Genomic DNA, 27840 nt, shown 5'->3' on the forward strand with positions numbered 1-27840 from the left:
AAAACTTGGTTTCAGTGGCAACTGTTTCCATCTAAGGAAACAGATGTAAATTTATTTTAATTACATAAAAATTTAACAATAAACTTAATGCAACAGTATTCAACAAAAAAATAAAAAATAAAACTGATCTAAGTCAATATATTATGACATACTAGTGCTAACTCTTCAACAATATACATTTTCATTTCAAATTTTTTTTATAAATAAATATAAACAAAAGCAGTAAGCTTCAATATCACAAGTACATATTATAATATCATAAAACATGTGTACACATCTAGTTATGTTTATCCTGTAATTGTGTACACTTTAAATTAAGTTTATCTTATTGGCCTTTGACGGATTTATTACTATACAAGGACTAATGCTAATGAAAGGTCCTCTGAACGTGGATACACTACAGGCAGCCCATTGCCAGTTCCATGAAAACATCTCTTTGTACACTGTAAGCTACAACACATGCCTAATATGTATGCTGACTTGAGATAGTCTTTGTACACAATAGGAAATCCTGATAGGAATATGTTGCCTTGACACATCTCACAATTGGCTAATGGACATGATAGTGTTGCACTCAAGTTGTAAGGAATATTGTCGATATAGTCTGAAATGTTAAAAAAAAAACATTAAAAAAAAATGCTACATGCATTATAAATGCTGAACTGGGCACTTTCCAAAGCAGTAAGCAGGGATATTTTAAACTTTGTATAGACAATCTTTTCTATCAAGTTCAAACATATATTTCAACCAAAATTTAAAAAAAAAAATCTTTAAGTTGTCAAACAAAAAATAGTATGAAAAATAACTTAAGCCTTCAATTTTTAAACTATTTTATTGATTTTTAAAAGCAATGTCTACCACTTCAAATGTACATCTTATTAAGACAAAACTAGGGTGTTCTCTAAAAACATGTTTCCTGTCAAATCAATGTGTCAATTAATAGTCTAAAGAACCTTGTTTGTGGTTGTCTATATCTGATTTGTTTTTTTCTTTTTTTTTCAGTTCTATAATTTTTTTTCATTAATACAAGATCTTTAGTAGACTTTGAATTTACCTTCAATTTTGCCAGTATATAGTGCTTCACATTAGGAATAGACACTTATATATTGTTGGGAACCATGTCAAACTAAAGATGTCTTTTCCAGTTTCGAAGAAATATTATAATTATCTCCCTTAATTCATACAGACATATCAGATTTTTGTTTTCTGTTAACAAACAAGCTTAAAAGTTTTGCAAATTTAATCCTAAACAAACCAGTTAGTTGAATCAAGATTGCAGTTATGGTTTTTTTTTATACCCTATTAAGTTATTAGAACATGCATATTGTAAATACAGCAGTATGTCCCAAAAATTATCAAAATACATGTAGTACAATACCTGATGTGGGTAAACTGGTGGAGGCCTTCCTCATTGCAAGTTCTGTGAGTGGAAGTACACACTGCTCCATATTACACACATGCTGTATGTCTGGTGGCAATAATATTGGTAACTTTTCTGTTAATGTATGCTGGATCTTAACATAAGGAAAATGTTCTAAGACATCTGAAGACAATTGTTCACAACCACAGCTAAAAGATACATAAAAGATTTAAACTTATGTAAATCATAATTAGATAAGTTAGCAAGGTTTACTAAGAGCCTGGAAAAAAATTTGATCACAATAAAAATATTTATTTACTTAAGTCCTTGTTTTAATGGCCATCTACATCAGGCCAAGATCAGGGTTTACAATAGAATGGAATAATTCAGTGATATCATATAAAACAATAACCATCAATATGATTGCTATCCATTTCCAGTTATTGAAATTATAATTTTTCTTCTAACATATCTTTTATGTGGTGCGTATAAAATTCCGTTGTGGTTTATTTTCTGTATTACTGTTAATGTGCCTAGACATTAATCAATGATCAATCAATCAATCATTTTCTGTATTTATAAGCATTCACAAAATTGCCTTATCAAAATAATTCAAGTTCAGTTGAGAAAAATAATAAAATGAGTTATAAATGTGGAATTTTATAAAATTTACAAAATAATATACCTGTAGAAACCAATTTCTTTTCCTAACACAGTGGATGGCAAAGTATACAATCTTTCATTCTTATCTACATACAAAGTATGCAAGGCATCTTTACTTCCTATATCTGAAGAACATTATCATTGTATGACAATAAATGTATTTCAGAAGTCATGAGACACTATTTGATAGTCAATATGGGATATGAACATTCACAAAATGCTCATGCTCAGCTCATAAACTGTTTTCATAGACTGTTGAACTTTCAAAGACATGTTCATTTTGATTTCATGAGATATTCTTGAATTACTGTAAAAGCAGAAATTTTCGTGGAGGATTTAATATTTTCGTGGAAAGAATATATCCACAAAATTAGGACTCCCACGAAAATTTAACCTTCATATAATACCACTTACATTTAAGGAAACCACAAAATTAAATCTACATGAAATCTTATAGAGACAAAACCACGAAATTTTAACCCCACAAAAAATAATGTTCCTACAGTAATCAGGTTCTAAAAATTTGATGCTGACATTATCACATGATCATTGTCACATAAAAACTTAGCAAAAGTCATTGTTGAATGATATGTTGGTAAGACTGGGCCAAATTCTGTTAGAGACCTGGTAATCACTTCATTCAAGATAGTGTTTTAAATCATTTAACTATTGTAAAAATACACTATACCTTGAGGTAGGACATATAAGTTATTTCCAACAGCAGAAAATTCAATCAGATTCACTAAATTCTTTAGTTGTCGAGGAAGAAAGGTCAACCTATTGTTGTCAAGGTTCAAGGTTAAAAGTTTTTCACAATGTGATAATTCTACTGGTATTGTAATCAAATTGTTATTGGCTACTTCTAAAGACCTCAATTCAGAAAGCTTTCCAATACCTGTAGAAAAATATAATAAATAATTCAATAATTCATGAGGAAACTGCTTTTAGGATTGCTTTTGTAGTTAATAAAAGACAGACACAGTGTAATTTGCCTTATCCGACACACTGTGACACAAGGGGACCAGAAAAATATCGGATTAAGCAGGGTGTCCGAATACTCAGGTTTTTTCAGCAAGGATAGGCATACTTTGGGACCAGGATAATGTGTCAGTTAAAGCAGGATGTTGGAATACTCAGGTGTCTGAATAGGCAGGTTACACTGTAGATGGAAACTGACCACTTAAATGTTCCTTTAGTCATTTCTCTTTTTTGGAATATCTAATCTAAATCAATTGTGTAGACACTGCTATTGTTGAAAACAATATACTAACCTCTACACCAGATCTATTTTGGCTGGGAGGTATTGTCTCATAAATGTATAGCACCATATCTATGATTGATTAATTTGTAATTCAGAAACAGAAGAGTATATAAGTTAAATTAACTTCAGATTTTGGGAGAATACAAAAGATTTGCCAGTTATTACAAAACAAGAATTTTCTTGTACAATTGATAAACATATATACATAAAAAAGATTACATTTCATACTAGATTCCTTTTATAATTGACTGTATACTTACATGTATTAAGTCTTGATAATTTGTTGTTACACATCTGTAATTTTTGTAACTTCAACAGGGTCCCTATGGCAGCTGGAAGACTTGTTAACTCATTCCCAGTGACATTTAAAGTATCTAGATTCTTCAAACACCCAATGGCTATAAATAAACACAATAGATCAATTAACAAATGTTGAAACAGGGATATGTGTAATTTCAACTGAATAATGCAATTAATTACTCAACTATGAAAAAGTTTCAAATTCATTGGACCATAACTTTAAGAAGAAAAACGTGGGTAAAAATAAATGTGAGTGCCAATACTAATACAAAATGTAACAAAATATTGTCATGAGAATTATGCAAGAGTAAATTTAACCTGACTGATGCTCATCCAACTGCACATCATTGATTTACCATCATGAACACCAGAGGTCATTCTCAAACAGACCCAATATACAAAAAGAGAGAGGAGATACCAAAGAGCAATCAAAACATGTAAGTTGATGGAAAACAGTCAATACTAGATGGACAAAAAGATAATTAAGAGAAAACTAATGATCAAGCAACACAAACCCATCTAAAACCAAGGTGAAACTTAGATGCTTTGAAAAGGATCAGTATTTAATGCTCTACTCTTGATGCCAGCTGTTTTTTGTCTTATATCAAAATCCTGATTGGACATTAGAAATCTTTTTGTAGTGTACAAAAAATGGGATAAGGATTGAGTTCAAATACCACTAAACCATCAATGTGCAGTGCTTAATACTGTGCATTACGACTTTTATCCTATTTCTGCAGCAACATCACACTGGTATGACCTTTCAAGGTCACATCTGATATAAAAAGCACAATTTGCAGACTTTCCAGAACAAAAATTGCTTTGATATAAAATAAACTGATAACAATAAAAGTCTAAAACAAATTGTTTCCCTGTTGAAAAACATATAAAATATTACCTTCTGGGAGAAACTGTAATTTGTTGTGATTTACAAATCTGAAAAAATAGTTGTCAATTATTTGGATTTTATACATTTGTAATAAAATGATTATGGTTAAATTTACAAAAAAAAATGATTTTAAGAGATGACTTAAATGATCATACATTTGTTTTATTTAAAGTGTATAACCTTGACTAATATTAACCAATAAATAAACTTATTTCATTTATTAATAATGAATTATCTCCCCTTTTAATATTGCGATATTTGTATGCTTTAAATTAGTAAACATGAAATTAACATCATAAAATATCATAACAATGTATCACAAAGATTACAAAGATTACACACAAACTTACAAATTTATTAATACCCTATCTTAGGACTTTTAAAAATGTATTTAAATGTTTTTTTGTCTAAAATAATACTTACAGTCCAGTTAATGCTGAGAGGTTACCAAGATTGTCAGGCTGAAATTATTGAAAATAATGAGATAATCAAACACAATTCATTAGATTCATCAAATATCTTCTTAAGAAAAATCTGGTTCCCTATTTTGAAGGCTATTACTGTTTGTGTGTTTATTGTTTTAGTAAATAAAGATAATATGGTTTATTTTCTTCAATTTCATGAAGATTTTGTCTAAATTATATCCTTTCCGTCTCCTTATTTCTATACAGATTATCCTTATCAACATATAGAAATGTTCTGGTTTTCTTTTTCTTTTTCCAATTATGCATAGGATTTAAATCAAGTATTAATATGTCTTCTTTCCCTATTCTTAATTTTTCTTATTTGGATTGTGATGTTCATTTGGCTCCATCTCACAGTGTTTATATATCACAACTCATTCCCTATGCCTGTGGCTATAGTGACCTTTTGGATTTCAATAAACATGAATTACTGGGAAATTATTAAGTCAGGAATTTTGTTACCACAAAATTATACATGTACCACTAAATTCTTCCATAGAGACAAATATTTGGTTTGTAAGTTTGGCTGTACCAGTTGAAAACTTATTTCAAACAGAATAGCACATCACAAGTTTTACACAGTTGTTGTTTTAACCTAGCCAAGAAATTTAGATATGATCCAAGTAAACTTATCAATCTTTAAAATAAACCCTGTCAGATTGTGTCCCAAGTCAGGAGCCTGTAATGCAGTGGTTGATGTTTGTTGCTGTGTTACCTTTTTTTTAACATAAATTAGGCTGTTAGTTTTTTTTTGTTTGAATTGTTTTACATTTGACATTTCAGGCTTTTTATAGCTGACTATGCGGTATGGGCTTTGCTCATTGTTGAAGGTTGTGTGATGACTTATAGTTGTTAATTTCTTTGTCATTTGGTCTCTTGTGAAGATTTGTCTCATTGGCTATCAAACCACATCGTCTTTTTATATCAGTCTGCACCAAAAACTTTTTCATCTACTAGTCTGGAAACTAAATATAAAAACTAATGTCCTTATATGACTATAGAAAATATTAAATAGGCCGAATCAATATTTACTAGTCTGGGGCATCTGACTAGTGGCTAACAGTGCAGACTGTTATATCAATCTAAAAGGTTATCATTTCAACTATGTAATTATTGGATCTTTTGACATAAACCACTGGTTACACCACTGTCACAGGTTAGGGGGGGGGGGGGGCTTTCATCTTCAAAGTAGTTTAACCATGCCACAGTCTTTATGTATAATGCTTTATAATGCAAACTAATGGCAAGTGGTTCTTATTAATAGGGACAGTGTATCATCGGAAATGTATGTTTTAACCTAAGGAAAAGGCTCAGGATGAACCAAAGAACATTCATTATATTTTAAGATTGTATTTTTCTAGTCTTAACCTAATTACTGTACCAGATTCAACCTTACCAACTTAGATATCAAGTTCCTGCCTAAGTAAATATGATTTAATACTTTATAACTCTCATCTGTCAGTAAGTAATCTGGAAACTCTGTTAAACCTTTATATGTTAACTGTAAACTGCAAACCTTGTTACAAACTGAAATATGATTTTGAATTTTGATTATATTTCAATATAGAATTATAGATCATCAAACCTAAGAATCAAAACAAAAACTACCAAATAAACTATTCTAGTCAAATCAGCAACAATCCTTTTTAAAATATATGTTAATTTGTAAAAAAAAAAAAAAAAAAAAGCAGTATGATTTCAAACCATGCAGAACTATACAACTGCAGAAAAAGCTTCCGTGATATCATGGATATTGAAATCTAAATTGTTATATATCAAGTAATAGATATGAGTCCAATTCCTAAAACAAAACAACGTATATAATTAACTAAAAAAAAAAATTGTGATTTATCTCCCCTGATTTTGATTATATACATGTAGTACCTTGCAAAAGATTGATTTTGTGCCCGTGACATTAAATAATATGTCTATATTTCCAAAAAAGAGGAATGAATAGCAACTAAACATTACAAAGATACAATTGAAACTCAATTCACATCTATATAAATAAATCGTACGTTGATTTTGCTGCTCTGGAACATCCATTCTTCTTAGAGTGAAAGGCCAGATAATGGACCAGACTTATAAGCTAAAGTCCTGTAATGAGAATTAAACTTGTAAATACATCTTGCTTTTCTAATTACCATTTTTTTATAATTTAATTGTGGATGTAACAAGTTCTCTGAATGACTTAAAGTTTTTTGTCTATCAGCTCAAATATGTAGGCATGATTTTGTAATGTGACAATAGTCATCAATGTTTTCTCATGATACTCTTAAAAAAATAACTATGCAGGTTATTCTGTATGCACCACATTTTTTATGTTATTTCTTCATAGATAGAATAAATATTGCTGTCATGTTTAACTTTTCTTGTGTTTTTTTTATACTCTTTTGAAACGATTCAGTATCAAATACAAATCATTTTTTTTTTAAACAAAATTGTTAACATAAGTACATGTATACACTTTAATTTTTGGTAACATGCATCTCCCTATTTTTTGTGTAACTTTAATTGGCATTTATATAAATATGAAATAACAAATACACTGCACAGCATGTAAGTACTGTTGGTTATTGACTATATTATTTTATTTAAGGGGTCACATTTAAATAAAGAGCTAATAAATATTTTACAAAAAAAAAGAATATTTAATTTCAAAATTCAGTTTAAATATATAGCGTTATGTAGAGTTTTAATTTAAAGTTTAATATAGAAACATATAAAATCTTTAAAATTATCAACAGTCTATTAAAACCCAACTTTAATAATATATTAAACTTACAGTCTTCGTTGTAGGTATGTTTCCTTAAGTTAAGACCACTACATTGAGCAGTTATACTTCAGACATAGCACATAAAGAGTCAGTATGCAATCTTTCAACTTTCAATTGTTGTAAATTAAGTTAATAAAGTTAAGTCTTTATTTCTTAATTCTATTTTTATCATATATGTTCCATATACATGTAGCTATCAAATCCTATTAATGTAGAGATCCTGCTGAAATTATCTTAACCTATTTTTCCTTCCTATAGCTTTATCTGTAACTGTTGAATTGCTACCAATATAACCATAGTGGCATAATGTTTCCCATGATTAAATATTCTAGAATGTCCTGGAACTTTCTAGATTTATGTTGCAATAATACTACTGCCTTTATTCAATGTTATTATTGTTTTTACTAGTGGAGTACTTATGATCAAATGTATTTCTGTTATTAATATGAAGATAGATTAATTTTGCAGTAAATATTTATCTCATGTGCACCTTACTTTAAGTTTAACATGTTTGCAATAAATGTAACTAGCTGTCAGATGAAAGATCATTTTATCCGTATATGATGATGTATGGTCCTTCACACATCTTCAATTTACAAATTATTTTGTGGTAGTTTGTTGAACCATTTAAAAATAAAACTTTATTTTTATATATCCTTTTTATCCTGTATAATTGATATGTAAGTATTTGAAAATGACACTTTTCCATTTTTTGCATTTAAATGCCATAAATAATTAAAAAAAAACAACAACAATAAATCTATTCACTGCGAGGTTACAACATGTCTGCGCCCATGAAATATCATGCAATTTCTTGAAATGTACACGTTTAATGGAAACTGGTGACTATTTATGTGATATGATGTGAAAAGTGTAGACTAAAGGTGTTTATTACATTATATTTATATGAAAAACGTTAATCGATAAGAAATACAAACCTGGCTCTTGAATTCATCATAACAAATGAACAAATACAATTTATATGGCTATATTTACACCTAATAAACTACTCTGTGCACAGACTTACCTATCGAGGTTGAAAAGTTTTAAGGCATGAACTAAATATATAAAGGTTAAATGCATTTTGAATTTCAGAAAAAATAAATAATTTCAGGATTTTGAATGGTCAAAACCCAAATTAAATTTGTGATTTTTATGGCCCCCCAATGAAGTTGTCGGTGCCATATAGTTTTACCCTTGTCTGAAATTCCGTAATTCCATCATTCCGTCATTCTGCAACAAACCGTTACACAGAGTTTTTGGGGAAGACGGCTTCAAGCCGTCAATCCCCTATGGGGTTGACCATAGTGACATTCCCTCACATCATTCATTTTGTTTTTATAGTGTGGAAAACCCCCCAACAAATCTAACTAAGATTGAAGAGAAGGAGACCCAGAAATGAATAGTTTGACTTTAAACACTTTTTTTACACATTTCCCTTCTGTTTACACGAAATTATCGTATCTTGAGCTCTCCTTTACACTGTTTATGTTTCTTTTACAATCCGGAAAAATCAGTATGACGAGATATTCTAAATATATCCAACCTACATTGTATTCTTGGAATGCCACACTACGCAGAAGCAGGGATATCCTTCACTGGTTATTTAAATCATTCTCAGAGATCGTGCACTAGTTACACATTGGTATTTGTTAAATTTAAACATAATAATGTTTGCTGTAGATGATTCAAACATCAACATGCAATACTTTAATTTGTAGGCGAAACAACTTTCAAAGTAAACAAAGCTCGTGGGGATACATGAGATAGGGGAGAGAAACGATTTCTGTAAAAATTCTGTTTTGAGAATCTTCCTCCAATTCAGGAGCACCTCAATTGTTGAGTAATTATCCACTAAAATAAAAGTTAATGTATCTAAACACTTAAAATGTGACATTTCATTGGATTAGTAGTCTTCCATTATAACTAAATTTTTGTGTACCAACATAATCATTGTAATGGTAAAAAAAAATAAAAAAAATGTTGCATTTTGTAGTTTAAACCAGAGACATATAATACTATATTATATGTCTCTGTTTAAACCTATTTATTCATGAAATTTACAAATATTTCAAATTTAGGATTTGGAAACAAGCTTCACACAGTTTACATCAATCATATTGTTTTTTTTTTATTAGTACCTGTTTCCCTGTGAAGAGAGTTGTAACTGGGAACTTTATCAATGGAAAGTTAAAACTGAATAGATTTTTCAGTCCAAAGTTTCTTAAGAAAAAACTTAAAAATCTAAGAGTACTGTCACAAAAAATGGAAAATGGCCCTAGCCTGCAGTTCAGTGGTACACAATTAAGATTTCAAAAAATATTGTAGTTGTTGTGAAATGACAGAATTCAGTTGAAATTTAGATAATTAACTATCAACTTTAATCATATGTTTAGATTTTAGAAGATGGAGATCTCTTCCATTGGTCCAAATTGAATCCTAAACTAAGGCTAAGGAAACGAAATTACATTAAACAACAATTGATTTCAATATCGTCAACCTTTCTACATGTTCTAGCTGTTCTTTTTTTTCATTCTTTATATGAAGACTATCAAAAGATACCCCCCCCCCCTTCCAAAAAAATAATTAAATAGAAACAAGGGCCGTCTTTCCCCTCAGAGCTATTCAGCTCTTTGATTTTCTAAATGCTTTGGATATTGGGCTGATTTTTGGTATGTGAGTTAACCATGATGAGTTACAGATGAAGTTTAAGTTTCGTTCAGCTAATTTTTACCGAAATTACGGGGTTTGGACTTTGATAAATTGTTGAAAAGCACAGTTATACAGACTTTTTTTCTAAACGATTTCAGATATTGGGCTGATTTTTGGTATGTGAGTTACCCATGATGAGTTACAGATCAAGTTTAAGTTTTGTTTCACTTGGCTAATTTTTGCTGTAATTTTTGGCTTTGGACTCTGATAAATGTTTGAAAAATCGCATTTATACAGATTTTTTTTCTAAATGCTTTCAGATATTGGGCTGATTTTTTGTATGTGAGCTAACTATGATAAGTTGCAGATCAAATATAAAAAAGAAGATGTGGTATTATTGCCAATGAGACAACTATCCACAAAAGACCAAAATGACACAGACATTAACAACTATAGTCACCGTACGGCCTTCAACAATGAGCAAAACCCATACATTTACATTTTGTTTTGCTAAGCTGATGTTTGCCAAAATTAAGGGTTAACAACTTTGAACATTGTTGAAAATCACATTTATACACACTTTTTTTCTAAACGCCTCCAGATTTTGAGCTTATTATTGACATGTGAGACTACCATCATGTTTGTGTCCACATGTGTTATTGAAATTGCAGATTTTTCAACATTTTGAGACGGGGCAATTTGTGTCAGTTTGACACATCTAATTTAAAAATATTTTAAAATAAAGAAAACAATAGGATTAGATAACCCTTGTAAATTACTGGAAAAACTTTTTGATTCCTTAGTAGCTCCTATTCTCCTTTATTGTAGTGAAATCTGGGGAATTATTTCGACATTTAAAGACAGTGATGCCTATGAAAAGTTGCATATAAAATTTATTAAAGAAATCTTGGGAGTACACTGTAAGTCCTCGAATGATGCATGTCGTTCCGGACTTGCAAGACTGCCATTGAAAAATAGGATAATGTTATCTAGTATTAAATTCTGGGAACATTTAATCACTTCAGAGTGAAGTTTACTTTAGTTCACCAAACATATAATGCTACAAAAAAAGCAACCCATGGGTTAAAAGGTTAAATATTATTATTCAAAACTTAGGTTTATCACATTTGTCAAATGATAACCTTACTATTAAACCCCTTTTTGGTTTTATAAAACAAAGACTAATTGACCAGGGTTTTCAGGAACAACACAAATATTTCAGCATCTCCAAAATTAACATTTTTCCAGAGTGTTTACAAAATGAGTGAACGGGCAGTTTATGTTGATGATTTAAGACAAAGATCAGATCGATCATCATTGTGTAAATTAAGAGATAGTGCTCATAACCTTGCCATTGAAAGAGAAAGATATTTAAAAGTGCTCAGAGATCAAAGAATTTGAAAAAATTGAAAATGAACAGCACATGCTGCTACACTGCAGAGGTTACTCCAGTATTAGAGAGACTTTTGCATTAAAAATGTTGAAAATTACAGGAAAAAATATAACCATATTGTGTGATAAAAATAAAATATATCTTATACTTAATAATACATCTTATACTTAATAACACATCTTATACGGCACTAAAATTATCTTCCTCTTTCGTATGCAAGAAGTAATCTATTGCAATAGATTTTCATTATACCTTTAAATTTTTATTCACATATATATATAATTTAATTTTGGATGTAACACGTCTTCTGATTGGCTGACGTTATTTTGTTATGAGCCCATAGACATAATTTAGTCATGTGACCGTGACGTCATCAACGTTTTTTCATGGTTTTCTACGGTTTGAAATGGAATTTAGAATTAAATTATAAGAAATGACTGTAATATTTTTTCTGTCTATGCGAAATAACATAAAAAATGTGGTGCACACTGTTAAATAACCCGCTACATGCGTTATTCAGTGTGCACCAAATTTTTTTATGTTATTTCTTCATAGACAGAAAAAATATTACAGTCATTCCTTGAATAATTGTTTGTATTTTACTAACATGTATTGCAAATTGTTTATCCATATTGTCATTACCATTTATTTTAAATGCGTTTGTGCCAATAAAATATTGTCTATTGTCTTGTCTTGTCTTTGTTAGATATTAATCTAAACAAACGACAAACCACAAAAATTGGTATCCCATGAATAATAACGACTCTACAGTACAAGCTTGGTTAAGTAATCCAAAGTAATGGAGGCTAAAATATAAAGGACACTTTTTTTTTCTTTTTCTTTTTTTTTTTTTAAATCTAGCATCAGTACTGCCACTGGTGTATGAAACTTTTAAAGGGCTTAATTCTAGATATGACACAAATATTATTTTATTTCAGATAATAACCATATTTGATAGAAAACTAGTGATAACTATATAATATGAGGAACCTTGAACTTCTATACTCTGTACAGTTATCTCCCTTGAAAGACTTGGAACATATACAATGTAGTGCTGTTGATTATGATACAGGTGTTATATACTGTGCTTCATCCAAATGTATTGTGGGATTGAATCCTAAGGATGGTCAGGTTTGTTATAAAAATATTAACATTTTGTTCTGCAATGGCTAATTGTAAGCATACATGCACATACCAAAATAACTGATAACTGATATATCCCAATAGTTTATATGGGAAAATATTTATAAGATTTGCCTTCAAAATATTAACTTCAAGGGAAACTTCGTAAAAAAATCAAAAATTGATATTATGTCCATTCTGTATAAAAATGCTCAAATTCATAGAGATTGAAGTTTTATTCTGCTAGATCATGTAGATAAGAGATCACCATCGATTTTAAATTTAGAGTTTCAATTCTCTGCATTTGGCATGTTTGGCCATTTTGTCATCTTCTCCGATAAGAAGCCACGATATGTCTATAAACCACAACGAACCAAAACTACAGTATCCTGATGTAGTCGTAATTGCGTGTTGATATCTTGTCAATCGTACGGTTGTTTTATCCGACTAACTAACTTGATACGGAAAATGTTCTTATTTTTTTTAAATTCTATGGTCTGTTATTTTTAAACTGTTAATATTGGAATTAGTTAAAAAGTCAAAGTTCAAATCATAATTAAATGTTCCGTGAAAATTGTTTTCAAAAATCTAATTTGTTCATAATTCTTTTATGTAATAAACTTTATTCAAATAAATTCGGATCTTCCCTCATCTGATCACCAGCATGGCTAAAGATATTACTCCCAAAGGTATTGTGAGGGGTGTGAGGTGACACGTCCAGGTATTCAAGGATTTTCCTGTCGGGCTTGCAAGTTTATGCATCGTTTCACTTCTGAGGGTGTACACGGACGATAACTTATAACTTTCCATTTTAAACTATCAGGTGTATAATATACATCTCTGTCTTGCGTGTCCAAAAATGATATAATATACTACATTACCAAACTCATACGCTTGTTTATAAATAACATTTCTGATGTAAAGAATATTATTTATAAAAATATAAATATACAAAAAAAGATTTGATGAAATAAAAATCTATTTACATATTTTTTCCAAGTGTAAATTTGGGAAAATGTAATATATACTCGTTGTCAATAGTGAAGGACAGATTGGAACATACCAGAAATATTGATTTAAAAAAAATGTTCGCACTTGTCGACCATTCGTTTATACGCCTGGATAGAAAGTAACGAAACTATAGCGCAATTTAAAATATATAAAATATATACTCTCAAATCGTATTTTCTTGTTAATTCGACCTGTTGATACTGTTTATAATGCTTTTTTGTCATTTTTTATTTATACGGATCTTGTCTGTACAACAGCTTTGATTATTTGTAATATCTTCACTTATTCTTACAACATTTGTATAAACTTCAAGATTATAAAAAAACCGGTTTTTTTCTAAAGTGGACATTGATTGGTTAAATATTTCTCAGTCATGTCCTGTTTTTGAATTTGTTTGTTAGCTTTTTGGTCATGAATGTTTGTCTCTAATATTTAATTAACTGTGCATTTGTATTCAGATATCGCAGATCAAATTTATTCGTTCATTGTTTAATCATACGTTTTTTGATTGAGTTAAGTCTGCCAATTGATATTTTATCGTATGTTTTTCTTTGTTGTGATGTTATGCTATTGTTTCAGAAAAAGGGAGAAGGTTTGGATCCATTAAAACGTTTAATCCCGCTGCAAATGTTTGCACCTGTCCTAAGTCAGGAATCTGATGTACAGTAGTTGTCGTTTGTTTATGTAATATATACGTGTTTCTCGTTTCTCGTTTTGTTAATATAGATTAGACCGTTGGTTTTCCCGTTTGAATGGTTTTACACTAGTAATTTTGGGGCCCTTTATAGCTTGTTGTTCGGTGTGAGCTAAGGCTCCGTGTTGAAGGCCGTACTTTAACCTATAATGGTTTACTTTTTAAATTGTTATTTGTATGGAGAGTTGTCTCATTGGCACTCACACCACATCTTCCTATATCTATGTATACATTGAACATAAGAAAGAAACATACATTTTGTGTAAATTGGGGTAAAAGTTTGGTAAATAGGCTAGTCCACGTATGCCAACAGTATGTAATCATCCAATGTTGATAGACTATTGTATACCAAAAGAAGAAGAAGAAGAGAACCAATTTGATTTAAATACAGGTCGATATATAACTTGCTTTGGTTCATCGAAATTATGAACATAGTAAAATCACAGATTTATATATCAATTAGATTGTTCTCGAATAAAGGAAGAAATTCGTCATCATCACAATTGTTCTGACATTCATGTAATATATATACAACTGGACATCCACTAATAATCCCCAAGGGATGTGATAATTTTCCAGGAAAACTATTGAGTATTAAAGTTTCAAATTAGGCACCATAATACATTCAAGTTTTAATGACAGCAATTTAAAGAATAAACTGTTTGTCCGCTATAGGGGTATTCATGCCAGTTAAAACAGACTTATAATTACATTCAAAAATAGGGAAAGATGACATATTAAATTCGTTCTTAAACATCGTTGGTCCAATAGCTAAAGTATTATACGTTGTGAGACGAAGACTATTTTAATAAGGACATTCCTGATTATGTATAAATTTTGTTGATGTTTTTCACACTTGAAAAGAATATCTGTTCGTAATTTTTCGATTCCATTCCAAGAAGATCCTTAAAATTCCTGTCAATTTTTTAAAACATCATTTTTTCAAATAGCTGAAGTATTCATGCGTCGTGAGATTTAAAATATTTTGATGAAAAATTAATTCCGAAATAGGTAAATAAAGATCGCTTTGGATGGCCTAAATTATATTATTGCAATTATTAATGATCTGTTTGGAATATTAAAGGTTGCTGATTCTAATTTAATATAGTACAATTTTTAGTTCATACACTCGTGTTTAGAAGGCTATTTTTATTTATAAATTTATTCAATTAAAATAATTCAGTATTTTATGGTTTCAAAGGTAATCAGAAGTCATAATTAATTTAAAAGTGAGCTTATGCAAATTATAAAAATATACAACAGCTATCCAGTTATTGTGCGATCTTATTTCTCCAGTATATTAATTTTAATTCTTTTTTTAACATTTCTGTGTCTACAACTATCACTGACTTTTGTTTATCATTCATACGAAATGTTGTTCACACCTTAAATGACGCCTAGATTTCACTGAACGAAGATCAACAGATTAGAATTACATAATGCTAATCTTTTAATTACCTTGAGTTTAACTAAGCATTCAACACTCACTAAGTGTCACAAAACAATACACATTTTATTTCCACAGTACAAGCAAGTGAAAATGTTTGTAGGAATGAAGCAAAAAGGTCAGAATACGAACATGTATTTTTAATACACTATCGATTTTTCTGGAGAGAAAAATTGTACAATGTATTCATAGTATTTATCACATTAAATAACTTTTAGTGTAGGACAATAAGACCTGCTTATATAAAGAGCTGCTTGACTTCTGAAGTTAAATGCAGGCTATTTTAGCTTAAGTGCCAATTGAGTCAGACAGCAGTCAAAACATGTCAAAACAAAAACCCACTCAAGTTTTTATTGATTTTGTTCAAAATGTATTATGGTGCCTGAATATAAAATTTGTTTCCTTTTCCTGTTCTGTTACATCTATTTCAATAAATAATTTGATTGAAATGCACTAAAGATTAACAATTAAAGGGAGCTAACTCCATAAAGTGCTATCATTCTAACCAAAAGTTGTCTAGAGATTTCCTCAATTACCAGACACGTAGAAATGAAATACTTACCATTTCTAACTCAGGATGAGGTTTACATCAAAATAGGATGGTGAGTTTGGTTTATTTTAATCTGCAATGTTTTCAAAACTTCTAAATTACCTGATTCTTACAAAGGCTAGCACTTCAGTAATGAAATATGAAAAGGAAGAGCATAACTAAATATTTTGTCATATACAATTGAAGATTTCTATTAAATCACCAGTATTCAGAAACAGGATGCTGTACACTGCACACTGCCAGATTTAGTCCTCAACTTTCACCAGAAATTAAGTATGTAAAGATTATGTACAGTATTAACACAATTTGGCCATAGCCTATATATTGTACTGCTTATATATCAAGATATATGTTGTTGTCAGCTTTTTAATATCAGTTATATTGTAACTATGAATAATATGATGGTTAATCTAATTTCAGATCACAGGAGTTGTTTCCCTTTTAACAGATGATTATATGCCAACAGATGGCAGTGGCAAGGTTGTAGGGATCCAATGTATACCAGATCAACAGTCAGTATGTGTAGCTATAGATAATGGTAATCTTTTGGTGTGGAATGTCTTAGTTGGAGATGTGAGTAATTTTAGTTTAAAATCATTGTTATTAACATAGACATAGACATGGTTAAACAATGGGGGGAAATAATACTGTAAAAGTATAAGTGATGAGTGGTGATTGTGTAGAAGGGTAAAAACCAATGGATACTGCTAGGTATTCACAGTCATCTTGAAAAAAATTATATGTCGACTATAAAAAACAACAACGGGGAATAGACAGAAAGGCAAATACCACTACGATTATTGGTGAAAATCATTTTATACTCTTGCTAATTAAGAAATCTGTGTGTGCATTTATTTTTGCGATTGTAGAACAATGGACAAACATTTGATATTAATTATTACAATTTTAAGAAATGTTGCACATGTACACAATGCTATCAAAATCAGTATCTTTGCTGAAATCTAGCCTATCCTTGGGAAGCAGAATCTGAAAAAAGTTTATTATTAAATATTTTCCTCCATAGATAAAAATCTAAAAGGTAGGAGGACCTCTTGATAAAATTACCAACTTCTGATGTTAAACTCCTCAAATTCTAATAAACTTTTGATTTAGTCTTTCCAAACTATCAAGTGATCCTTTTTATACTTCTGCAAAATTTGAAAAAATTTTCGTCGTATATTGCTATCACGTTGGCGTCGTCGTCGTCGTCGTCGTCCGAATACTTTTAGTTTTCGCACTCTAACTTTAGTAAAAGTGAATGGAAATCTATGAAATTTTAAGACAAGGTTTATGACCACAACAGGAAGGTTGGTATTGATTTTGGGAGTTTTGGTCCCAACCTTTTAGGAATTAGGGGCCAAAAAGGGCCCAAATAAGCATTTTCTTGGTTTTCGCACTATAACTTTAGTTTAAGTTAATAGAAATCTATGAAATTTTGACACAAGGTTTATGACCACAAAAGAACGGTTGGGATTGATTTTGGGAGTTTTGGTTTCAACAGTTTGGGAATTAGGGATCAAAAAAGGGCCCAAATAAGCATTATTCTTGGTTTTCGCACAATAACTTTAGTTTAAGTAAATAGAAGTCAATGAAATTTAAACACAATGTTAATGACTACAAAAGGAAGGTTGGTATTGATTTTGGGAGTTTAGGTCCCAACAGTTTAGGAATTAGGGGCCAAAAAGGGACCCAAATAAGCATTTTTCTTGGTTTTCGCACCATAACGTTAGTATAAGTAAATAGAAATCTATGAAATTTAAACACGAGGTTTATGACCATATAAGGAAGGTTGGTATTGATTTTGGGAGTTTTGGTCCCAACATAATAAGGGGCCCAAAGGGTCCAAAATTAAACTTTGTTTGATTTCATCAAAATTGAATAATTTGGGTTCTTTGATATGCCGAATCTAACTGTCATGACTGTGTTTGAGATTCTTAACTTTTGGTCCCATTTTCAAATTGGTCTACATTTAGGTCCAAAGGGTCCAAAATGAAACTTAGTTTGATTTTGACAAAAAAATGAATCAGTTAGGTTCTTTGATATGCTGAATCTAAAAATGTACTTAGATTCTTGATTATTGGCCCAGTTTTCAAGTTGGTCCAAATCGGGGTCCAAAATTAAACTTTGTTTGATTTCATCAAAAATTGAATAAATGGGATTCTTTGATATACCAAATCTAACTGTGTATGTAGATTCTTCATTTTTGGTCCTGTTTTCAAATTGGTCTACACTAAAGTCCAAAGGGTCCAAAATTAAACTTAGTCTGATTTTAACAAAAATGAAATCTTGGGGTTCTTTGATATGCTGAATCCAAAAATGTACTTAGATTTATTATTATGGGCCCAGTTTTCAAGTTGGTCCAAATCAGGATCTAAAATTATTATATTAAGTATTGTGCAATAGCAAGTCTTTTCAATTGCACAGTATTGCGCAATGGCAAGAAATATCTAGTTGCACAATATTGTGAAATAGCAAATTATTTTTTAATTAGAGTTATCTTTCTTTGTCCATAATAGTAAGCAAGAAATATCTAATTGCAAAATATTGTGCAATAGCAAGATTTATTTTTAATTGGAGTTATCTTTCTTTGTCCAGAATCAACTTAAATCTTTGTTATATACAATATACAATGTATATTCACTTTTTACTACCAACTGATAAATTAAAATAATCTTTACCATTCAGTGATAACAAGCAGTTTTTTTACATCTTAATATTTTATGATGTATTTAAATGAGTAGTTATTGTTGCAAACTCCATTAGAAATTTTAATTGAGATTAGTTTTGGAATAAGGGAAAGGGGGATGTGATTAAAAAAATTGGGTTCAATTTTTCTCATTTGAAATTTCATAAATAAAAAAGAAAATTTCTTCAAACATTTTTTTGAGAGGATTAATATTCAACAGCATAGTGAATTGCTCTAAGAGAAAACAAAAATTTTAAGTTCATTAGAACACATTCATTCTGTGTCAGAAACCTATGCTGTGTCAACTATTTAATCACAATCCAAATTTAGAGCTGAATCCAGCTTGAATGTTGTGTCCATACTTGCCCCAACCGTTCAGGGTTCAACCTCTGCGGTCGTATAAAGCTACGCCCTGCGGAGCATCTGGTTAATGTTTGACATTACGTCAATTACAGCTTTTACATTAATGCTAGCAAGACAAATCTTTGTTTGGCTTGCTTGCTTTGTTTGTATCAGTGATTGCTCAAGCATGGTAATTAAGATAGGCGGGGCTTCAGCTTGTATACATCATACTTAGATTTTATTGGACATTATATGTCTGAGGTTAAGGACACTTAATTTTAAAACATCACATGACAAATACACTTTTTTCTTGTATGAGGCTGAGAAACTGGCCTTCAACATTAATTGACTTAAAATTAATATTGTTTTTATAACATATCAATCTATTAGTTCAGTCAGTTATTTCCATGTCTGTCCTTCTATTATGAAACTCCAGAAAATATTCTAAAAAATGGGAAACAATTGTATTGAAAAGAGAAAATCGAGTGCACCTTTTTTTATGTTAGGGTGTGTTTGAGATGAATATTTTGTCTTGAAAATGTACAAAACAAGAGTATTTGATACATCATCTCGCTTCAGACTCTATCATTTTATATAGCAAAGCTACAGGTTGACTTTATAACATAAAAAAAATCACAGTACTAAAAGATGAAATATAGGGGTCAAGTGAAATACCTATCCAATGGATCACAAAATCAGAGTAGGTGTGTTCGAATAGCTATTTTACTAAAAGTGCTTGACGACAGTCTTTAAGTTGGATCTCTGAAAAAAAAATGTTTTCCGTTTCTACGATTGTGAAAATGAACAGATAAGTTCGACGAAGTAGAATCCTGTCTGTATTGTATATTTACAGGTAAGGAAACATGTGAGAATATGTGTCATGTGATGTTTTAAAATTTAGTGTCCTTAACCTCCAACATAACGTCCAATAAAATTTAAGTATGATGTATGCAAGCTGAAGCCCCGCCTATCTTAATTACCATGTTTGAGCAAACATTGATACAAACAAAGCAAGCAAGCCAAACAAAGATTTGTCTTGCTAGCATTATTGTAAAAGCTGTAAAGAAAAATCTCACCTTAATTGCAGTAATGTCCTTGGAATGTTCTCTATATAAAAAAAAACATATTTAAATCACCAAACCCCTTGATTAAAATCAATTTGGACTCGTTCAATTTTCATAAAAATGTTGACAAAATATTGAATTTAACCTATATTGCAAATATAAAAATTTCAATAAACTTGAACCACAGACATGTACTTCATCTGACGTTTATTTGCAATGAAAAATTTCATTGGATACATAGCAGTTTGACAAAAACTAATTTTGATCATTGAGAAGCAGAATATTACCTTAACAATAGAATGTGGTTAAAACGTAAAGCTGATTTGTACAGAGTTATCTCCCTGTAGTGTTGTGTACCACCTTAACTGAATTAATCTGTCACACGTATGCTATTTAAAGTGTTTTAAGAAGTTTTTATGTTTTGTAGTTAGAATGTGTTGGTAATGTTGAAAGTGGATTTACCTCTATGTGTTGGAGTCCTGACCTAGAGTTACTGGTATTAACTACAGGTAATTATGTTAACTGAAATTGATATCAGCTTCAGATATTTGTCTCTATTATATAACTTCCATATGAAATCAAACTAGAATGATATATTTATGCCATTAGAGTCAGACATATAGCTGGATCCATTACTGTCAGTCCCTGAATCCAAAACTTGAGGTTGCCAACTGCAATTTAAAATATCCTGTAACATCTGAATAAAATTCTACTCTTTTTTTCCACACACAATACACATTTATTGACAACAATTCATAGTGTAATCCTAGTGCATTTAATCTTTATCCTATTGGTTAATGCAGAAACAACTAACCATTGCAGGCCACAACCTTATGTTTGAGTTTCAGGAACTGACAGTAATGGAGCCTGTTTTATATCCGACTCTAACGGCAATATGTGATATATTGTTTATTCCAGCAGATAATAAATTGAATCTGATATAATTTTTCTTATCACAAGTAAAAATTCATTTAAAAGAAAGAATGTGAGATGACATTTATCTCATGATGAGTGAAAAGTTTGTTGATTGTAGAACAGTAGTTATTGTAAAGACTGTATGAATCGATCAGGTAACTTATAAAGAATTAACATGTATAAATATGTAATTTTTGCTAGTAAATTTAAAAGTATGGATAATTGTAATGTGTATAATTTTGTTTGTAGGACAAGACACCTTGATAATGATGACCAGAGAGTTTGATCCTGTGACCGAGAAATCACTACATCCTGAACAATTTGGATCAGGTAAAAATTATACATTTGGATCAGGGTATAAACTATACAATTGGATCAGGTCATAAACTATAATTTAGATCAGGTGATGAACTATACATTTGAATCAGGTAATAAACTATACATTTAAATCAGGTAATAAACTATACATTTGGATCAGGTAAAAAAACTATACATTTGGATCAGGTAATAAACTATACACTTGGATCAAGTAAAAAAAACTATACATTTGGATCAGGTGTAAACTATACATTTGGATCAGGTAATAAACTTTACATTTGGATCAGGATATAAACTATACATTTAGATAAGGATATAAACTATACATTTAGAGGTTATAAACTATACATTTGAATCCGGTAATATACTTTACATTTGGATCAGGTAATAAACAATATATTTGGATCAGGTAAAAACTATACATTTGGATCAGGTTAAAAAACTATACATTTGGATCAGTAAAAGAACTGTACATTTGGATCACTTAATTTACTATACATTGGAACCAGGTAATAAACTATACATTTTGATAAGATAATAAAAGATACATTAGAATCAAGTTATAAACTATACATTTGAATAAGGTTATACACTTTACATGTGAGTCAAGTAATAAACTATACATTGGAACCAGGTGATAAACTTTACATTTGGATCAGGTAATAAACTATACATTTGGATCAGGTATATACTTTACATTTGAATCAGGTAATAAACTTTAAATTTGAGTCAAGTAATAAACTAAACATTTGGATCAGGTAGTAAACTTTACATTTGGATCAAGTTATAAACTATACATTTGAATCATGTTATAAACTATACATTTGAATCATGTTATAAACTATACATTTGAATCATGTTATAAACTATACATTTGAATCAGATAATAAACTATACATTTGGATTGGGTAGTTAACTACATTTGGATCAAGTTATAAACTATACATTTGAATCATGTTATAAACTATACATTTGAATGTTATAAACTATACATTTGAATCATGTTATAAACTATACATTTGAATGTTATAAACTATACATTTGAATCAGATAATAAACTATACATTTGGATTGGGTAGTTAACTACATGTGGATCAAGTTATAAACTATACATTTGAATCATGTTATAAACTATACATTTGAATCATGTTATAAACTATACATTTGAATCAGATAATAAACTATACATTTGGATTGGGTAGTTAACTACATTTGGATCAAGTTATAAACTATACATTTGAATCATGTTATAAACTATACATTTGAATGTTATAAACTATACATTTGAATCATGTTATAAACTATACATTTGAATGTTATAAACTATACATTTGAATCAGATAATAAACTATACATTTGGATTGGGTAGTTAACTACATGTGGATCAAGTTATAAACTATACATTTGAATCATGTTATAAACTATACATTTGAATCATGTTATAAACTATACATTTGAATCAGATAATAAACTATACATTTGGATCAGGTAGTTAACTACATTTGGATCGGGTTATAAATTATACATTTGGATCAGGTAGTTAACTACATTTGGATCGGGTTATAAACTATACATTTGGATCAGGTAGTTAACTACATTTGGATTGGGTTATAAACTATACATTTGGATCAGGTAGTTAACTACATTTGGATCGGGTTATAAACTATACATTTGGATCAGGTAGTTAACTACATTTGGATCGAGTTATAAACTATACATTTGGATCAGGTAGTTAACTACATTTGGATCGGGTTATAAACTATACATTTGGATCAGGTAGTTAACTACATTTGGATCGAGTTATAAACTATACATTTGGATCAGGTAGTTAACTACATTTGGATCGGGTTATAAACTATACATTTGGATTGGGTAGTTAACTACATATGGATCAGGTTATTAACTATACATTTGGATCAGGTAGTGAACTACATTTGGATCAGGTTATTAACTATACATTTGGATCAGGTAGTGAACTACATTTGGATCAGGTTATTAACTATACATTTGGATCAGGTAGTGAACTACATTTGGATCAGGTTATTAGTATACATTTTATTCATTTGTTATCAGCTGCAATTCTGATTATTCTGTCAAATACATATCAAATAATTTCAGATGGTAAGACTTTTGATATAAATATTACAAGTACTTTTGTGAAGAGGGAATGAGGTTAATTTTTCAATGAATTAATTTAACAAATAATAGACAATTACCTGTATCAGATAATCAGTTATTACTTAACCATAATCACATGTTGCATCATTTATTACTTTTGTATTATATGATAAATATCAAGCACAAATCCACTTTTGTTGTCATAATTGAATATTTCTGTTTTAGCGGAGTTTGTCACAGTTGGTTGGGGTAAGAAGGAAACACAGTTCCATGGGTCAGTAGGGAAACAGGCAGCTACAATTAAACCTGAGGTGAGTACAACAGCCTGCTACAGTCAAATTTTAAGTCTGTAAATAAAGAACAGCCACCAGTCACACATGAAATCAGTAAAAACAGACTTACATTCAAACCTAAGAAAATTATGTTTATACTGAGAAATTAAGGTAAAATTCGGGTCTTGTACCAGAAGATAAAAATAATATAGAAACATAGAATAGTTTTGAAAAGTAAGAATTATGATACTACCATTATTTGGGTCCTGGAATTGCAGAATCCTTTCAAAATTATTTTATTTGAAAATTGAATAAGAGAATATTCTATTGACATTACCATTTCTGTATGAAGAACATCTCAGCTTGTTAACTCTTGATCATTTAAGAAAAATCTGGTGTTAAGCCAGAAAGCAAATGTTTAAGTAAAAATTCACAATATAAATTATGTTATCTGATATGAATGTCGAAAGGGTATTTATATTAGATGTATTAAACTAATTTTTATACGACCGCAAAACATTCTGCAGTCGTATATTGGTATCACGTCGTCGTCAGTGGTGTCGTCGTCGTCAGTGGTGTTGTCGTCGTCAGCGTCGTCCAAAGAAGTTTCGTGACAATAACTTATGTTTAACTGCATGGATCTCTCTGATATTGTCCCACAAGGTTCCATATAATGAAGGGAAGGCTTGGTGTCAGTTTGGGGTTAATATCCCTGAACACTTAGAAATAAGTGGCCAAAAAAGGGCCAAAAATAAGCATTTTTCTAGTTTACAGACAATAACTTGTGTTTAAGTGTATGGATCGATCTGAAATCATCTTACCACAAAGGAAAGGCTGGAATTGAGTTTTGGGGTTCTTGCTCCAAGGGGGGTTTCAATAAGTGAGGGGACATAAAAGGGGTCCAAATAAGCATTTTTGTAGTTTTCAGTCAATAACTTGTGTTTAAGTGTATAAATCTCTCTGAAATTATACCACAAGTTTCCATACTACAAAGGGATGGTTATAGGGGTAATGGATCAAATCATTAAGCAATTGAGGGCAAAAGTTAATATTTAAAGAATACTGTTATATATATATGTTTGATTACTTGATTACCTCCTTTACACTGCTTGAAAATTATGATTAAGGAAGTGATAATTGTCTTGAGATGTGTAGCTGAAAATTTATTTTTAGAAGTTACTGTTCATTGCTGTTAATTAATATTTATTTTAACCATGACTGTAAGTCATTCTATATTTTAATACTTAATGATGTATTTAAATGAGTAGTTATTGTTTCCAAATTAAAACTAAATTAGAAATTTGAATTGAGATTATTTTTGGAATAAGGGATTGGGGGAGGTGAAAAAAATAGGGAGGGGTAAGGGTTAAATTTTTCTCATTTCAGATTTCAAAAATTAAAAAGAATTTTTCTTCAAATATTTTTTTTTAGGGTATTTATATTCAACAGTATAGTGTATTGCTCAGAAGCAAAAACATATAATTTTTAAGTTCATTAGACCACATTAGAAGCCTTTGCTGTGTCAACTATATAATCACAATCCAAATTCAGAGCTGTATCAAGCTTGAATGTTGTGTCCATACTTGCCCCAACTGTTCAGGGTTCGACCTCTGCGGTCGTATAAAGCTGTGCCCTGCGGAGCATCTGGTTTAAATTCAAGTGACCAAAAAATGTTCTATATCATTCTGTCTACTTCTAAAACTGATTAGAAACTTTGATAGACTTCCCGTTATAATGTATGATTATATTAAAATGTTTGTATCTGTTTACAGGATGAGAAACCAGCATTACCTTGGGATGACAGAAAACCTCGTATAAGTTGGCGTGGCGATGGACAATTCTTTGTTGTTAGTACAATATCACCTATATCAGGTAATTAATAATTTTTTTAAGTAAGAGCTGTATCATCAATTAAAATTATAAAATGTACCTCAAATTGTATCTAAACATGAACAGAAACTACTTCTTGGTGCAATATTATTTCAAAAGTTTTAAAAAAAATATTTATAAAGTAAAAATCACCTAAATTTCAAATCATATATGTAAAAATATGGAGATGTAGTCTGAATATCAGTGATACAGCAATCTAATATAGACCAGATGTCAAAGAATTGACCAAATATGGATTGAAGTACACCTTCATCAATGAGCAAAGTTAATCATACAATAAAATCCTGCAACATCCATTTTCCATTAGGATGACCACTAACTTGGACACCAAAATATAAGATTGCACTCAATTTGGAATACAGGATCAATAAGCAGTCACTACTACAGGAAATAAGATTAGGTAACCACAGCTTTTGGTTGTATAATTGTTCAATGTATGTACCATAAACTTTTAATCTTGTACAAATAAGGAGATGTGGTATGAGCCAGCTTTCCACCAAAGTTCAAATGAAGTGGATTTAAACAATTATAGACACCCATATGACCTTTACAATGAGAGGATAACCCATAACATATAGTCAGCTACATAAGGCCTTGACATAAAAAATATGAAACAATTCAATTGAGAAAACTAGCTGCATAATTTATAACAAAAGAATTCAGCAAAACACATCCTTACATCTGCATGTACCATCTAAAATACATCATCAATGCAACATTAATATCATCAGGAGCCAGAAAGTTACGTGTTTGGAGTAGAGAATGTGAACATGATTCTACCAGTGAAAATATTGATGGTGTAGAACATGCCCTTTGTTGGAAGTAAGTTAATCATAATTACATTTATTGGTGTAAGAATATTAGAATAAAATTTAAAGTTATGGTTAAGTTTTTAAACTACACCATTGGAAACTGTGTTCAGTCAGTTATCCTGTTTATTGATGAGTTGTTTAAAAAGCTGTCAGTGGTACCAAAGCATAATGAAGAATATTGCAAACTTAGAGCATTGGTGCCTTCCTTTATCACATAAAAACAAACACTTACAACTTCTTATCGTCTATGTGGCATGCTGTCTTCACTCAAAACGTGATAAGTCTATTGCCTAACCCAATTAGTACGAAAACCCTGAAAGAAACCCGATATGTTGTTACCATTCTTCACTGTGTAATATGTTTTCATTAGAACTATATATGAATTAACTAGTAAAGTGAAATTGTAGAATTTTTACAAACCTACAGGTTTTATTTCTCTTTGTGTCATAATATCTTGGAAAAATCAAATGTTGAACACATATTTAATGTGTTCCCTTAAAGAAAAGAATGGTGTCTACTGTATGGCATCCTCTTAATTATGTAATGACTTATCAAATTGAAAATATATTTGATCACTATGATAATGACTATAAGCCTCACAGTTTTGTAATTAAGAATATTCTAATGCATATTTTTTTTGATTTTTTATAATAGACCTTCAGGAAGTCTTGTTGCATCATCAATGAGAAAACCAAATCGCCATGAGATTATTTTCTTTGAGAAGAATGGATTAAGACATGGAGAGTTTACATTACCGTTTGGAGTTAAAGAAGTAGAGGTATGTTATCATACTGTTAGCGTGCATTTAATTGCTGTTTACATGAAAATTTCATGAATACTT

The 27840-nt window shown here is 30.1% G+C and overlaps 2 protein-coding genes across 7 annotated transcripts in view; one reads left to right on the forward strand and one right to left on the reverse strand.

The window, feature by feature from the left end:
• Window positions 1-9: 9 nt before the first annotated feature.
• On the reverse strand, window positions 10-8670 carry LOC139521770 (leucine-rich repeat-containing protein 28-like). 5 transcript variants are annotated; one of them, XM_071315374.1, is made up of 11 exons: window positions 8652-8670; window positions 7953-8147; window positions 6956-7034; window positions 6334-6464; window positions 4897-4934; window positions 4483-4520; window positions 3545-3682; window positions 2712-2918; window positions 2046-2148; window positions 1379-1569; window positions 10-604 (listed from the first exon to the last, which is right to left on the reverse strand). In XM_071315374.1, exons 3-11 carry the CDS (start codon window positions 6981-6983, stop codon window positions 351-353), a joined length of 1128 nt encoding a protein of 375 aa, XP_071171475.1. In that variant the 5' UTR covers window positions 6984-7034; window positions 7953-8147; window positions 8652-8670; the 3' UTR covers window positions 10-350. The 5 variants fall into 5 exon arrangements, with proteins under 5 accessions (XP_071171475.1, XP_071171473.1, XP_071171472.1 ...); XM_071315372.1 differs by having other exon boundaries at window positions 7723-8147; XM_071315371.1 differs by lacking the exon at window positions 8652-8670 and having other exon boundaries at window positions 7723-8356.
• LOC139521769 (elongator complex protein 1-like) overlaps window positions 8470-27840 on the forward strand; it is a 43089-nt gene continuing 23718 nt past the window's right edge. Inside the window, exons 1-9 of one of the 2 annotated variants that reach the window (XM_071315369.1) lie at window positions 8470-8567; window positions 12697-12889; window positions 17003-17155; window positions 21102-21183; window positions 21839-21919; window positions 24251-24336; window positions 26070-26169; window positions 26919-27009; window positions 27654-27777. In XM_071315369.1, the coding sequence (XP_071171470.1) occupies window positions 12740-12889; window positions 17003-17155; window positions 21102-21183; window positions 21839-21919; window positions 24251-24336; window positions 26070-26169; window positions 26919-27009; window positions 27654-27777 (867 nt within the window). In that variant the 5' untranslated portion in view covers window positions 8470-8567; window positions 12697-12739. Of the gene's footprint in view, window positions 8598-12696; window positions 12890-17002; window positions 17156-21101; window positions 21184-21838; window positions 21920-24250; window positions 24337-26069; window positions 26170-26918; window positions 27010-27653; window positions 27778-27840 lie in introns of both variants that reach the window. The other variant, XM_071315368.1, reaches the window with a different exon arrangement.

The sequence above is a fragment of the Mytilus edulis genome, chromosome 4 (genome assembly GCF_963676685.1).
Source record: "Mytilus edulis chromosome 4, xbMytEdul2.2, whole genome shotgun sequence".
Classification (NCBI taxonomy): Eukaryota; Metazoa; Mollusca; class Bivalvia; order Mytilida; family Mytilidae; genus Mytilus; species Mytilus edulis.